The sequence below is a fragment of the Macrobrachium rosenbergii genome, chromosome 7, assembly GCF_040412425.1.
Source record: "Macrobrachium rosenbergii isolate ZJJX-2024 chromosome 7, ASM4041242v1, whole genome shotgun sequence".
In the NCBI taxonomy this organism is placed as follows: domain Eukaryota; kingdom Metazoa; phylum Arthropoda; class Malacostraca; order Decapoda; family Palaemonidae; genus Macrobrachium; species Macrobrachium rosenbergii.
In genome coordinates this window covers 14170016-14187500 of record NC_089747.1, presented here as the reverse complement: position 1 = coordinate 14187500, position 17485 = coordinate 14170016, and the positions used below count along the sequence as shown (strand labels likewise).

The 17485-nt window shown below is 35.0% G+C and overlaps 1 protein-coding gene across 5 annotated transcripts in view; it reads right to left on the bottom strand.

Moving 5' to 3' along the window:
- LOC136840144 (pseudouridylate synthase RPUSD2-like) overlaps window positions 1–17485 on the bottom strand; it is a 1228991-nt gene that overhangs the window by 184974 nt on the left and 1026532 nt on the right. For all 5 annotated transcript variants that reach the window (XM_067106574.1, XM_067106570.1, XM_067106571.1 and 2 more), the window contains one exon: window positions 2062–2142. In XM_067106574.1, coding sequence (XP_066962675.1) covers window positions 2062–2142 — 81 coding nt within the window. The remainder of the gene's footprint in view (window positions 1–2061; window positions 2143–17485) is intronic.

Below are 17485 nucleotides of genomic sequence, written 5' to 3'. Positions count from 1 at the left end.
TAAGGGTAATATTACACATAATAATAATAATAATAATATTTTAAGTAACCAATTACTAATGAACGATTATCATTACTAGGCAGTGTTGCAAAGCTTCATTATATATTACACCGACTGTGAAAAACCTTGTCAATATTCCACAGAAATACCAAATCAGCAAATGGCCTACCAACGTCCTCTTCTCAAATACTAAAAAAAAAAAACCCTATTCCTGAATAACAGAGTTCTTCTACTTATTACTACAAATTAAGTCCTCCTCGAGATAACTTTACATAAATACCTACTTAAAAGAAGCTTTTCCTCCTTTTAGGAAATATCGGATTAATCGAGGGATCTGGTCGCGTCTTAATATCTTCTAAAGTGGTTCTCAATCTTTTTTTTTAGTGATGGCACCCTAACTAATGTCATCATTACCGTGACACCAATTCTTCACCATCCCACCATATCGCATGAATTAACTTCTTATTTAATGAATAAAATTATTATCCATACTCAAACCAAATTCAGCACACCGTACATGCAGAAATATACTGTACAAACAGAGAGCATATCAGAAGAATTAGATAAACATAATTTGAGTAGACAAACTGATAATAATTATATGAAGACTTCTGCAAACATTTTCTTTTTTTTTACAAATGTTCATTGAGACGATCTAGCCACGGCAAAATTCGTGAAAATCTTGCGGCACCCCTCTAAACGGACCAGCATTTCCATTTCGGTTTCTTTAAAATTAAGGAGCGTCTCAATCTGTGTAATTAAATATTCCGCCGAGTCATTGGCTTTTAAGTGGTGGACACAATCTTATAAATGAACTACTTGGAAGCTCTCTCTCTCTCTCTCTCTCTCTCTCTCTCTCTCTCTCTCTCTCTCTCTCTCTCTCTCCAGAATCAGGCTTCGAGGATCAAAGCATAGTTATTAAGCTTTTCAAATACATGATGGCCATATAATTAGTGCGTGACAGAGAGACCGAATGTACTTTTTTTTTTCATTTCTTTATGCCAACAAAACATCAATCTTCGGCTCATTTCAAAGGACAAACAACGAAAATAAATAACCGAAGCACCCGTATAATTACTCCCGAAGACTAATTATCCTCACCAGTTAGAAAGCCAGTTGATAAAAATGTACACAGAATTATTTATTTTCTAAGAGAAAATATAACTCTAGGAAGACATTCCAATTCTGTTTTAACATTTCAGGCGACGAGTTTAAAATACTTGAGCTCATAAAAGAGGAAATAAATAAACAAAATGAACTATTAAAAAAGGATCACTAAGAGAAAGAAAAAAATACTTACTTTTATTTCAAAATGAAAACAAACAAAAAGACTACATATATCTGTTCGGCTAAGCTCTGTCAAGACAACAGAAAATGGCCTCTGTTTATCAGCTTAGTAAAAACCAAATTTGAATGTGACTACTTTCATAAAAAATAATCAAAGTTGCATTTAAAAAAAAAATAGGATAAAAAGGAAGAATATAACTGATTTGCCACTATAAAAAAGTTGGTTATAAAAAAGATATGACTTATTTGCCTATCCAAAGAATGGAGGTTAGTGTACGGGAATAAATACTGCAGTGTTCACCAACCACGGTAAAAATGGAACAATTTATTTTCTCTTATCTCTGCATAAGAAAAAAAATATACCAGAAAAAATTCGTGTCTGTTTTGCCAAAAAAAAAAAAAGCTTCGTGAAGATAAAAAGAAAAACGAAAAAAAGCTTTTGTTGGATAAAAATTATGAAGAGGATGAATCTATCTGATCCATTCTTGTATGAAAAAAGCTTAGTAAAAAAAGATCTCTTTCGGCCCGAGACCAAAAAAAAAAAAGAAAACTGAGGTCTGCATGATAATTCATGAACGCACTTGTTCAACAAAAACTAGCGAAAGAAAGACAGCTATTCTATCCGGCAGAAAAAAACTAAACAAGTGTTTGCTTTATCCCCAAAAAAAAAGATACTCACAAGAAAAAAAAAAAAAGCACTTGTTAAATAAACGTGGTAAAAAACGGAAAACCGTAAAAACAGAAGCAAGAAAAACAAGGCTCAGCACAACTTACCTTCTTAATATCGCTATTATCGAGGTACTCGTCCTCGGCTTTCCTCTTCTCTCGACGGAAACTGGGGCTGAATTCCGCATCCTGCAAAAGAGAGAAGAAGTATTTTCAGTTACTTGATTAATAAACTCCTGCAACGAACAATTTTTCCTAGCTGTTTACAAATATATTCCGGGGTTTTCTGACGTGATTAAAAGAATTAAAATAGAGTAAAAGAGAGAGAGAGAGAGAGAGAGAGAGAGAGAGAGAGAGTACACTATCTGCACGCAGCAACACAATGTCAATTAGGAGAAATCCATGCAACAAAATCAAATTAATATTATACACACATTATTATATTTTATATATATATATATATATATATATATATATATATATATATATATATATATATATATATATATATATATATATATATATATTATATATATATATACACACACACGTACGTACACAATAAAGTCATCTACATAACATACAACAGCATATACATGTTGCACCATGAGAATTATGCATCAAAATATAATTACACACTCATAAAAAAAGCACATTATATAACTGGTTACGGATGGCTTTATTTCCACTAAAAAAAATATTTTGGGAGCATTTTTATAAAGCTCAACTCTGGGTCTGCCTTGGCGCGTTGCTTCAGCGTTCCATAATCAGGCTCTTTAGGTGAAAATGTGCCCGACTGCACATTGACGGCACATTCACCTAAAGGGAAAGGAGGCTGTAAAAATGACTTCGCTCGATTTCAGAGAACGACGACAGAGACTAACGGAACTGGAATCCTTATTCCCTTTCCTAGCCGGAAGCATTTTCCCGAGATGTAACCGAGTATTGCACCAGCCAGGGACCTTTCCATGGAAAAAAGCGGGACGCCGTATCTTAAAAACTAACCATAGAATTTTCTTGAAAATAATCTCATTACGTTTCCCACACCCAAAGTAGCTAATCACATACTTAAGTAGCCTAATCTAACCTAATCCAACCTAACCTAACCTAATCTAGCGACATGGCAAAAAAATACGGGGCTGGTGCAATACCAGTATGCATCTCGGGAATATGCAGCCCGGACCCGAATAAAACGAGAAAAACGAAGTGGAAGCAGACCACATTCCATGAAACCCGTAGGTACAAACTTGACCCAATAATAGCAATGAAAGCTACACTGAAAACACTTTGAAAGCAGCAGACAATTGCAAAGAAAAATATCCGCAAATAAGATTAATTATGGAAAACTGCAGAAATAGGGTATGAAAACATTAAGGAGAAAATTTGTAAAATTCAATTATCAACGCTCCGCAGCGTAAATACACACACACACACACACACACACACACACACACACACACACACACACACACACACACACTCACTCAATGCATAATATACTTAGAGAATGAGGCTTCATGATTCTATTCAACGCACAAAGCAAAAGTATATCTAATCCACCCGTCAAAAAAAATAAAAGAATTAAAAATGAAGCCATTTTTTCCTTCTGCATCTCCAGTACCTAAAATGAAATGAATGCGATTTTCATAAATTAATAAAAAATATGTTATTTATGCAATTCTTCCGCTACGAAAAGATTAAATGTATCATTGTGCTTCAGTATATCATTTTGAGTAATGCTAATTCAATGCAACTTGTATTCCTTGTTTAGGTAAAATTCCGGGTTATCTACATAATCGTCTTTCATTTCAAAGTGTGTACACACACACATACATATACACATATATATCACACATATCTATGTACACACACACACAAACACAGACACAGACACAGACAGACACACACATATATATATATTATGCATATATATACATTACAATAATGAAGCTATTTATAAACTCACAACACATACGCGCATGTATATATATTATACATACACACATATACAGAACTGCAATTTAAAAAAAAAAACAGACAGAGATAAAGACTTTAATTAGAACCAAGGCCTCAGTAATTCTCCATCTAGCTACTATCATAAGAAGACGTCAGAATGATGATGCTCAGGAGAGAGAGAGAGAGAGAGAGAGAGAGAGAGAGAGAGAGAGAGAGAGAGAGAGAGAGAGAGAGAGAGAGAGAATCTCCCACCAAAATACATAAAGGAAACCATGCAACATACCGAACGGCACGAGAACCTCATGAATAAATGCAATGAATAAACTAACACGAATGAATAAATGCACATATGAAATGAACTGCAAATGAATTAATCAATAAGTCATTCATCCGCGAGGACGATGCCTCAGCCTGACGTCTCAGGCTTCTGGTCTTTCTCACCACAGAAGACTATCACCAGAACCTGGACCTGAATTAACCCCATTCCTTTGTTTAGAAGGCGTAGCGCTACTGGCTACTGGCAACCACGCACGGCTCAACAGAAAGGTTTAGGCGGATTATTATAGGACCTTTCTTACATAGAAAACGGTGAGAAATAGAGGAATATTCACATTAAAATTTCTGCTGCCCCTTTTTTTTTATTCTCTGATGGTACTTTTGTACTACGGGAAATTTGGAAATTTTATGTAAGTTTCACAACAAATATTGTTTCTGACTGAAAGTACTTTTGCACTACGGGAAATTTGGAAATTTTATAAAACTTTTACAATAAATAATCTTTCTTGAATAGAAAAGTATGGAAAATAGAAGAGGATTCACATTAAAAGTTCTGCTGTCTTTCTTTTATCCTCTGATGGTATCTTTGCACCAGGGGAAATTGGGAAATATTAAACAAGTTTCACAATAAAAATTCTTTTTTTTTTTTTTTTTTTTTTTAATTGTATCTTTCCACTACTGGAGGAAGTTTCGCATTTTGAATTCTGTTTTTATTTACTTTTTACCTGTGGTACTTTTTCATTATGAGAAATGAGGAAGAATGAAGGATCTTGACTAAAAATTCACTAGTACCTTTCCAACACGAAATAAGGGGGACCAATGAAAGATGTTTCACATTAAAAATTCTGTTTTTTTTTGTAACCTTTTCTCATTATTAGTAACTTTCCGCCAAAGGAAATAGGGAAATGAAGGAAGCTTCACATCAATAAAAGAAATACATTTTTCTTTTAATTCTATTCACTAGGGATACCTTTTCCCAATATGAAATGGATATGGATGAAGGAAGTTCTTGCTGAAATTTATATGTTAATTTTTTATGAAAAATTTGTTTTTCTTTAAAAAATATGGGGTAATGAAAACCTCTTCAAAATTGAAAATTTATGAAACTTCAATCTGGATTTCGTGAGTATTCACAGAAGGGGAGTGAGTCTATTCTGTATGTCTTTATATATATTAAATATCCTTCTTCCGCCCGCCCCCGGCAACCAACTCCTTTTCACCCGTCCCCCATCAACCTTTAACTAGAGAATATATTGTCCATTCGCCTCTGCTACGATAATGTTAGAAAAAAGTTAAGTATATCTTAGTTTAACAGACCACTGAGCTGGTTAACAGCTCCTAGGGCTGGCCCGAAGGAATAGACTTATTTATGGCTAAGAACCAACTGGTTACCTACCAACGGGATTTGTGGAATCCGAAACATTATGACGAGAAATGAACTATCACCAGAAATAAATTCCTCTAATTCTTCATTGGCGGCTCGGAGAGTCGAACGCTGGACCATTGTGATCATTTATTATAGCTAAGTATTTTAAAACTGAAACCGAGAGAAAAGCAAACGAAAAATGGTTACGGCAACACTCAAAATGAAATACTTCTGAAATCGAGAAAGAAAACTAAATCGTAACAATATAGTAACTTTAAAACTTTTGTGACTGACAGCACGATTATTTTTTAAGAAAATCCATACAAAATACTGAATAGGAAAAGAAATAAAACCACTTTCCGACAAAAAAAAAATCCACACTATAATAAACCTTACTTCCCCTAATAAAAAAAAAAAAAAAAAAAAAAAAATTTGAAAATAAACCTCTGGTTAGAGGGCCGCGCCCCAACAGCAACCAGACCGAGCTACTCGATCCGATGTTGGTAACTGGCCTGAGTGGCGGTGGGAAATTTGATTGCTTCGTCAATCGACGCGTTTAGCAGCAATAAACGACGCCGAAAAATGACAATTCTATTTTTTCACTCTTCTCTTCATTCATCCATTTCACCCATTTTTTCACCCCTGAAACTCGAGTGCAACGATGAATAAAAGGTACAGCTGTCAAGTATAAATTTTTTTTAGTGTTTTCAACTTTGAGGAGGTATAATATACTTATTTTGGACAATGATTATTATTATTATTATTATTATTATTATTATTATTATTATTATTATTATTATAGCCAGGCACGCTGACTAGAGGTTCAAGAGCCCCCACAGTAAAACTGAACAAGTATGGAAAAAGAAATAATTAATGAAGAATGAACTATAAAAGAGACATAAAAAGGACCAACAAATAATATAACACACAAACATATGGATATATATATGTACACACACACACACACATATATATATATATATATATATATATATATATATATATATATATATATATATATATATATATATATATATATATATATATATATATATATATATATATATATATATATATATATATATATATATATATATATATATATATCATGTGCGTGAGTCAGTGTGTGTGTCAAAAGAACCCTCTTGCCTTCCTTGAAGCCTTCATATTGATGACATTTTTTATCGGCCTGAGAGAAAAAACACTTGCACCCCCTCCAAAATCCTTCCAGCGACCTTTTGCTTACACTTCACTACAGAGCTGCTGAAATATCAAAACCTGACCATTCCTCGAGACGCTCTGCCCACTGCAAGAGCGGTTCAGTTTCAAACTACCGTCTATACAAAGACATACACATCTGTGCGTGTTTAAATTCTAAGAATGAGTGCAGTACGTGGTTTTAAGTCATTTTCATCATTTTGTAAGTAAACGATTCATTTCCCATCGCTCAACTTGAATTCTTCTCCATACAGAGTTAAATCGATTTTTACGATTTTTTGTTAAAAAATATCCATTACTCTACGAAGAGGATTTCTTTCTAGCGGGAAATTTACAATCAGAATAATTTCGATCCTTTGGGCTCTTCTGACAGGACGAATTTCCTTCCCCAATATCGCTTGCAGCTTTAGGAACTGAGACGCCCCAATACTTGTCATAAATTGGTTACACTATGACCTTTTTCAAAAAGATTAAGTATGAAACTTCGGTCTAGTGCTATCAAAAACAACACCCGTTCCATACAGTAGGCAACTCTTACCCTCTAAACGTTAGCTGATAAATAAAAAAACTGAGGAAATTGACTTCCTTATAAATCATGTTGTTTTTGTCAAACTACATAAGCCATCAACAACTCACAAGACACACTAATTTTTTCCATCTTTCAGGAATGAGTATTCAGTGTTTCCCCTTTCTTCCAAATACATATGCATATTTTTTGCCACCTTTCAGGAACGGGTATCAAGTGTTTCCCCTTGCCTCTAAATACATATACATAGTTTCTCAATCTTATTTTGTTTTTCAGTGCATACACCTTTCGTTATTATATATTACATTTCCGCCTTAAAGGTTAAGGTCCCTTTTATTAATCCGTTTAGATTAAGATGCTTTTATTATTATATTTTCCAGTCGACTGCTCTTGTACTTTCCCGATGTAACTGGACACATAACTGGATATTTACTACAGATATTTCCTGAAAAATACATAAAAACACCAGCTACATTTGCTGTCTTCCCACATTTGAAAAAAAACCACCACATTATCAAGAAAAAATCGTATTGTAATCACAAATCAGTTAATCCTCGCATATCACTGTCAGAATACCAATGATGGCTAAGAAATTCACAATCTCGTGAAAAACAGTTTGTGTAATAAAAATCCACAATTATATAGTAAACTGTATTACTATGTAAGAGACAAAAGCAAAGACTTTCGAACACCTGAACGGTGTTCCTCATCAATGTTTACGTTAACGCTGATGAGGAACACTGTTCAGGTGTCCAAAGGGCTTTGCTTTTGTTTTTTGCATAGTAATATAGTTTACTACATAACTGTTGATTTTTATTACACATACCAAAGATTAATACCACACACACACACACACACAAAGACTAAACACCACTCCCAAACAAAAGAACAAACAAACGGGTCACTGACAGTCCCTTTGAAAACCCAAGTGAAATCAAGTTTAAAAATAATATCCGAATGGCTGTTAAGAAAATCCTCTCCCATACGCCAGAAGTTCTCTGAGGGGTAAAATCCTCCCCTCGGAAGAGGGAGGGGGACGCTGCTGCTTTCCCCTCGACAGACGAAATGAGAGAGCAGCTGGAAAAGGGAACGACAGCACACAGAAGATGAGAGAGTCGTGGAAAGAGGCAGATAAATGGCGTCATTTATTGCATTTCATAAATCGCGTGTTTCCAGGGAGAGAAATTTTCTTGAATAATAATAATAATAATAATAATAATAATAATAATAACAATAACGACATCCTTCTATAAATACAGTACCTATTGATATTAATTTTCCGGTAATTATTTTACTCAATTTTAAAAAACACGAACTAATAATAATAATAATAATAATAATAATAATAATAATAATAATAATAATAAAGAAATCCTTCTAAAAATACAGTAATTACATACATTAACTTTCCGGTAATTATTTTCCTCGATTTTAAACGTCATTATAATAATAATAATAATAATAATAATAATAATAATAATAATAATAATAATAATAATAAGGAAATCCTTTTAAAAATACAATCAGTGGATGCATTCGCTTTAAGGTAATCATTTTCCTCGATTTCAGAACGTCAGCAAATAATAATAATAATAATAATAATAATAATAATAATAATAATAATAATAATAATAATAATAAAATTGTAACTGTAGTTTACATATACAGCGCATGGCAACGTACGATTATCTGATTTTCCTCCATCTTAGAAAATTAACTAACAATAATAATTATACCACGAACCTAAATGTACTGCATAAACACAATGTTCACAAACTGACTTCCAGTTAACTTTAAGGTCTACATAAAATAGATTTCATTCTCCTCCAGTTTCAAAGTTTCCATAATAATAATAATAATAATAATAATAATAATAATAATAATAATAATAATAATAATAATAATAATAATATTTCCTCCATGTTTTCATTCTCCGTTAAGTTTCATGACTTTATGAAAGATATTTCATTCCCCTCCATTTTCGAAAGTCCAAAATTGGAAAAAACCTCCCCACCTATTAAACTTTACAGCTCATAAATCTGAAACTCGGCCATTTGGCGCGAAGTGCCATTTTGGCTATAATTTGGCCCACGTACACAGGGCTATTCAGCTCTTTAAAGGCCAGCTGGAATCAACCCAATTTCATTTATTGCATCAGAGACTTTCTTATTACAGATGCATCGACACCTTATTGGAATGGTAAAGTACTGGTGCGTGTACATTTTCAGGAGTGGGAAAGTACTGGTGCGTGTACACTTATATGAGTGGAAAATTACTGGTGCGTGTACACTTACAGGACTGGTAAAGTACTGGTGCACATATACATCTTAAAGGAAAGGAAAAAAAGACTGGTGGTTTAAACCCTAAAGGAATGGGAAAATAATGGAGCACCAAGAACTTAAAAGAAAGGGAAAATACTGGTGGCCCTACCTTAGAGGGAAGGGACAATAAAAAGGGAAAATACTGGTGTCCCTACTTTAAATGAAAATGAAAATAAAAAGGGGAAAATACTGGTGGCCCTACCTTAAAGGGAAAGGGAAATAAAAAAGGGAAAATACTGGTGCCCCTACCTTTAAAGGAAAGGAACATGCAGGGCATGTACATATAAAAGGAAAGGGATAATACAGTGCACCAGCAACCTTAACAAAAAGGGAGAAAATTCTGGTGCACCTATACCTTAAAAGAAAGGGGAAAATACAGGCGCATGAACAAAAAATACAAGCGCACCACAACCTAAAATAAAGGGAAAATGCTGTGCACCTACCCCTTAAAGGAAAGGGAAAATACAAATGCCTCCCCAACTTTAAGGAAAAGGAAAATGAAGGCTCATGTATGCCTTAAAGGAAAGGAACTATACAGGTGCATCTTTACCTTAAAGGAAAGGGAAAATACAGGTGCATGTACGCCTTAAAGGAAAGGGACATTACGAATGCCCCTTCAACTTTAAGGAGAGGGAAAATACAGGTGCATATTTATTTTAAAGGCTAGGGAAAATACAGGTACAGCAATACCTTACAAGATAGGGAAAATACAGGTACAGCAATACCTTAAAGGATAGGGAAAATACAGGTTCATATTTACCCTGAAGGAGAGGGAAAATACAGGTGCATATTTAGCTTAAAGAAAGGGAAAACACAGGTGCATGTACGCCTTAAAGGAAAGGGAAATTACAAATGCCCCTTCAACTTTAAAGAGAGGGGAAAATACAGGTGCATGTATACCTTAAAGGAAGGGAAAGATACCGGTGCAAGTACACTTTAAAGGAAAGGGAGAATGCAAGTGCACCCACAACCTAAAAGAAAGAGCAAATGTTGGTGCACCTGAACCTCCATGCAAAAGGGAAATACAGGTGCACCCACAACTCGAAGTAAAGGGAAATTACTGTCCCCGAGTCTACACACTCATGCTGGCTGGAAGTTCGAAAAGAAATGGTGAAACGAGAGTTGAGTCTGTACCCCCTTCTTTTCTTTTCCCTTTCTTCGCTCCCTTCACAGAGAGGCATTTAGATGCCTCTTCTGTTGGCATAAGGAACAAGTAAAAAAAATGTTTCTTCGGCGCAATCGAGCTTTCTGTACAGCGTATAATCAAGGCCACCGAAAATGGCTGCAATTTGGTATGTCTGATAATTGGAGGGTGGATGATCAACATAGCCTCAGTAGTTTTTAAGATCTGAAGGCGGACAGAAAAATTGAGACACAATAAAGTGCGGACGGACAGACAAAACCGACACAATATTTTCTTTTACAGAAAGATAAAAATACACTTTTTGAAAAGGATCAAACAAAATACGGACGATGGAAGGGCCACGTGATGACTGGACTGAAATGGTGCGAAACGAGAGGAGTCAGATGCAAGTGGCAATGAGTCACAGCGAGGCCTGAGTGACAAAAGAGAGCGTGGTTGATTAGTAAGGTACTTTTTAAAAGAACGGCAACTTTTGAGACCAACTCGAATAAAAGTAAATGAAAACTGTAGTGGCACAAGTACTTTCATTAGTGTACGTTTTTCTTTTTACCTTGGACGCAATCACAGGTAATTGCTAAGAGTAAATGGAAAAGGGAAAGATATCGGATAAATAAATGAAGCCTTGAAACAAAACAACAAATATTCCCCTAAAAGAAGAAAGCTAACGACATATTGAATGACCATAAAACACTAATGAAAAGAAAGTTAACCAGAAAAATAACATCATCGATTAACAAATTTTAACAAAGCGCTAAATTGTAAATGAATTCATAATGATGTGAAAATCGTCGCTCCTAAAAAATTGGGAAGTCAAAAATAATATAGCCACTGCTACTGAGAGAGAGAGAGAGAGAGAGAGAGAGAGAGAGAGAGAGAGAGAGAGAGAGAGAGAGAGAGAGAGTGAGTCGTTATCTGAAATATGTCCACATTCAATACAGCAGGAAATGGTGGCTGGGTCTGAGCTGAATATTAAGTGGAGAGACGAAGAGTCTGATGAAAGAAAAATGGTTTCGTGTGATTTACTGAGAGAGAGAGAGAGAGAGAGAGAGAGAGAGAGAGAGAGAGAGAGAGAGAGAGAGAGAGATAACACAAATCTGTGGGAAACATAAATTGATGGAGAGAGAGAGAGAGAGAGAGAGAGAGAGAGAGAGAGAGAGAGAGAGAGAGAGAGAGAGAGAGAGGACTAGTGTGATTAAAAATTGATCAAAAACCCTGAAAGATTGAAGAGGGAAATGTCCTTATCAGACTGGATTGAGAGAGAGAGAGAGAGAGAGAGAGAGAGAGAGAGAGAGAGAGAGAGAGAGAGAGAGAGAGAGAGAGAGAGAGACTCATGTAACTAAGATAATAAAGGCATAGCAGGACAAAGAGAGAGAAAGAGCAAAGAGTGTTAAAGCATAACAATGAGTTTTATGTTCTGTTTTCCTATGTAAGCAACCTTCATCCTAAAAAATGCCTAATCACTCCTAGGGCTTCTCTACATGAGAAAGACGAAAGAAGTACACACACACACACACACACAGAGAGAGAGAGAGAGAGAGAGAGAGAGAGAGAGAGAGAGAGAGAGAGAGAGAGAGAGAGAGAGAGAGCGTTAAGCTAATTTTTGCAACGTAAGTTCCTCTCCAGTCCCCGAATCCCAAAGTTTTAAACCCAATTCCACCATTTGGGTCCACAACTGACAGAGGCCCACTCCCAACACTATAAACCGAACCTAATGTGATCTAAAGTCTCTCTCTCTCTCTCTCTCTCTCTCTCTCTCACAAATCTTTTTCTCGGATTTTTAAATTCGTGTTTGATATGACAACTATATGTGAATGAATGGCCCCAATGAGCATTCTTGAGCATTCTCTCTCACTGAGAGAGAGAGAGAGAGAGAGAGAGAGAGAGAGAGAGAGAGAGAGAGAGAGAGAGCACATAAAAACACGCGGAGTTAGCAAGGGCTTAAAATCGTACAGGGATAAAGCGACTTGCGACGGCTGGAACCATTACCAACACCTTGTTACCCCAGTATTTAATCCGCTTAAGGCGGAGGTTTACACGAGAGAAACCCTCCTTACCACAGCAAGTTGGTCTCATACCTGCGGACTTAATAAATGGAAAAAAAACGCACTGTCTTAATAACTAAAAAAAAAAAAAGTACGTGTTGATTTCATAATCGAAAAAAAGCAGTGTCTTAATAACTAAAAAAAAAGTACGTGCTGACTTAATAACTGAAAAAAAAGCAGCCTTAATCACTTAAAAAAAGTACGTGCTGACTTAATAATCAAAAAAAAAGACTGTCTTGATAAAAAAGTAGTCTTAAAAAACCCAGTGCCTTATAAATTCAAAAAAAAGTACGAGCTGATTTAATAACTGAAAAACACGCACTGTCTTAATAACTGAAAAAAAAAATTGTGCTGATTTAATAGCTAAAAAAGAGCTGTATTAATAAATAAAAAAAGTACGTGCTGATTTAATAATTTAAAAAACAGTCTTAATAACTAAAAAAAAGTACGTGCTGATTTAATTAAAAAAAACCCAGTCTTAATAACTAAAAAAAAATTACGTGCTGACTTAACAATAATAAAAACGCAGTCTTACTAACTAAAAAAAAAGTACGCACTGACTTAATAACTGAAAAAAATCTTGTTGAATTAATAACTGGAAAAAACGTGTTGACTTAATAAAAAAAATACGTGCTGATTTAATAGCTGTAATAATACGTGCTGACTTAATAACAAAAACCGTGCTAACTTTATAAATAAAAAATAAGCGCTGGCTTTATAACTAAAAAATACGCTCTGACTTAATAACTAAAAAAATGTAATGACTTAATAACTAAAAAAATACGTGACTTAATAGCTGAAAAAATCGTGTTGACTTAATAACTGAAAAAGAAATGTTGACTTCATAAGTAAAAAATACGTGCTGACTTAATAATTAAAAAAATACTTACTGACCTAATAACTAGAAAAAAAATTACTTGCTGACTTAATGACTAAAAATAAATGGTTACTTATTGGCTAAAAAAATGAATATACGTACTGACTTAACAAGGGAAATAAAAATAAGATAAATAGAAATAAAAAATGGAAATAAAAAAAGATAAATCTTTAACTGGTATGTTAACTGCCTAACAGCTATGACAGTATGAAGTCCTTCGATGAAATTACTCGATGCTTTTTATCAGTCAAAATAGTTAGAAATATCATTGTTTAATAAAAACATACTTGCCTTTATTCGAAGTGTTTGTTATATCCGCTACTTTATAAAATTTTAAATTGGTTGTCATAACTTTGTTTTAGAATTTTAATTTAAATAAATTCTTTACTTGCGTCCCGCTTTACTTTACGGTTTGATAAAAAGATTTATCTGTCATTGCTAAAGCAATTTAAAGTCTAAATGTATGATAAATTCACTATTAATTTTAAATAAAATATTTGCCTATCTTGGTAAGAGCTACTTTACTAGTTGGAAGCATTAGTAAAATCTGCTATTGTTCGAGCTGTCTTAAAAGTGAAGTAAGTGATTTAACAGTGATTAGTAAAATATAAAAAAACACGCTTCAACAAAGATACGCAAATATGACGGAAGTGTTTAACATACCGCTCTTGGTAAAACTATTTATGCTCCCCAATTTTGGAGCACTTGTGACGGACGGGGTTCAATCGCCACTTGCCACTTATCCAGCGAACCCAGCTGTAAATTGGTACTGACACTGTAGCTGGAAATCAAAGGAAGGGGAGAATAGACCCCGTCGACCCTAATCAGTAATTTATGAGGCCTACAGTACGACATGTCATTCTATATGACATGTTCCCAACATCGCTCAATGGCATGGGATTGACTTTCACGTTGAAATGTTTGACATATACGCTGTTTGATAAAATACCAGTGTGAAACGACTGACATGCACACTGTTTAATAAAATGATATCCGCCTGCTTTTGTCAGGGGTATTTTAACGCTTTCAAATCTGATACACCCAATGACCGATAAAAAAAAAAAACGTACCTGGCTGCGATTTGGCGAGGTGTTTCGTACCTCGACTGCGGGGTCATAAAATTGATTTCCCGTCGCTTGGCAGAATACCTTTCCTAGGTCAAAATATATATGCAGTGGACCTGTATATATAATTTAGAACCTTGGCGCTACCACCTGTCCGAATCCTGTCGACAGGACTGCTGTTCATCTGTTCGAAGCAATCGGCTTTAACTGCATTTCCGTCCTGTCTCGACTGTCTCCCGGCCGTTTACCGTTTGAAACGACAGGCGATACGAAGGACGACGCCTTTCAGTTCACGCTGATATTCTCAAGCCCCAGCTGTGTCGACACGACCTGGCCTGACCTGACCTGGCCCACGCCTACGGTTATTTCACGCAGTGTTGTCCTGACCATCCTATCCTGCTCATTGTTACCCCTTTGATTTTCTCAGGATCCTTTTCAAAACTCAGGTGCTTTTGATCGTGTGTGTGTGTGTGTGTGTGTATATATATAATGTGAATATATATAGACAGTATATATATATATATATATATATATATATATATATATATATATATATATATATATATATATATATATATATATATATCTAAGTATATACATGCATATATATATATACACACATACATCCACTCACCTCTAGCCTCCCTTCTTAAAATTCTCAAGTAGATCTGGGTCTCACAATTCTTCTCGTGCCCCTAAGGAGCCCCACTGACACTATCACGCACTATCCTCCCAAGGGTTGTGCGAAGGACATGTCCAAGCCATCTCCTTCTACATCATTACCATAACTACATTTGAAACATCCTTAATTACTTTTACGGTTTATTTCTAATATACCGTACTCTAACCTTCTATCTGACTCTAATATTCTTCTTAAAGCTGTATTTTTAAATCGACAAATTCCTTTAGATTTAGTTTGATAGTCATACTATAATTCATGTCCGCATAGTAACTGTTGAACCAGACTTATAAATAATCTAACTTTAATGCAGAATTTCAATTTATTTGATTTCCAACGCAAAGAACTCTTAATTTGTCAGGTATCCAACATTTTCTTCTTGCTAAAAAGTTAAGTATACCTTAGTTTAACCAGACCACTTAAAACCGAAGGACTAGACTTAACGTGGCTAAGAACCAGTTGGTTTGGGAAAGAAACATTACACCGAGCTGTTTTCACCAGAAATGATAATTTTCATTGGCCAGAGATTCGAACTGAGTCATCTAGACGAGAACAATCAATAGGAACACTAATCAAAACCGATTCCAGGTTTTGGAAAGAAAATAGCTGTTTTTACATGATGTTTCTCTCTGGAGTCATCAATCATAGTAACACCAAAACCGATTGGCAGGGTGGAGTAATAGTAGATTAACACAGTAGTGTTAAACATAAAAAATTCACTGTATATAAAGAGTGCTGAACATGGATTTTAAACAATTCTTATACAGATTTGTCATAATTTTTTTTTAGTTTTCTGTAAAGAAAAATAATATGCCGGTTTTGTCTGTCCGTCCGCACTTTTTCTGTCCGTCCTCATATCTTAAAAATTACTGAGGTTAGAGGGCTGCAAATTGGTATATTGATCAACCATCCTCCAATCATCAAACATACCAAATTACGGCCCTCTAACCTCAGTAGTATTTATTTCATTTAAGGTTGAAATTAGCCATAATCGTGCTTCTGGCAACGATATAGGATAGGCCACCACCGGACCGTGGTTAAAGTCTGAGTGATGGTTTATTGGTTCATGAACAACAGGCCGATCTTCATTTTTAGTTTCTCGATGTAACCGAAATATAGTTCTTTCACTCACTCCTGTTGCAGCAGCAGCAGTCATACCACTCATCAATCTTGATATATCAAAAGTCCGCCTTTATTTTCCTGCTGGAAACATTTAAAAACATCGCAGACGACTTCTTCTTCTTCTTCCATAAATGGGCGGTTAAACGTGCTTTCAAGGGACTGACTCTCCGCTGAATGAGATTAGAAGACGTCTTCACCACACAGTGCAATTGGCAACGCTGCTCTTCAAAAGCTATGCCATATTTGCGACAAATACAAGGTTTATTTTTATCTTGTAATGGTAACGCTGATCTTCAAAAACTATGCCACTTTTGCGATAAATAAATTTTTTTTTTTTTTTATCTTGTGGTGAAAACTGAATGGATAACTTTGTATTTGAGCAATTAGAAATATCTAGGGGACACCTATATAAGAATTCTTTAAAAATCCCTGTTCGGTACAATTCATATACTATGAATTTCGAGACACTACTGCATTAATCTACTTTAGCTCCGCCCTGTCAATAGTTTTTGGTTTTACTACTGTATATAAACACAGGGAGAACGATTGGCAATTTGTTATTTGCAGTCTCCATTTAAAACTAAAAAAAAGGATTTTATAATGAGAGAGAGAGAGAGAGAGAGAGAGAGAGAGAGAGAGAGAGAGAGAGAGAGAGAATTTTCATATGATGAAGCGAATTTTGTTTCTAGCAGAGTATACGCCAAAAAATTTCCGCATGCATTTTTAGCGACGGAAATAATGCCCGTTGGAAAAATTAAAGTTCATAAATATTTAGAGCAATTAGGAAGCGTCCACATGCAGCTTCGGCCACACGCACACGCGCGCTTGCCCGTACACACACACACATACGCACACGCACACACACACACAAAGAGGAGACGTCTGCTTATGGTGATAATGATGTAGCTCCTGGAACGCCATTATCAAAGTATGTAAATAAT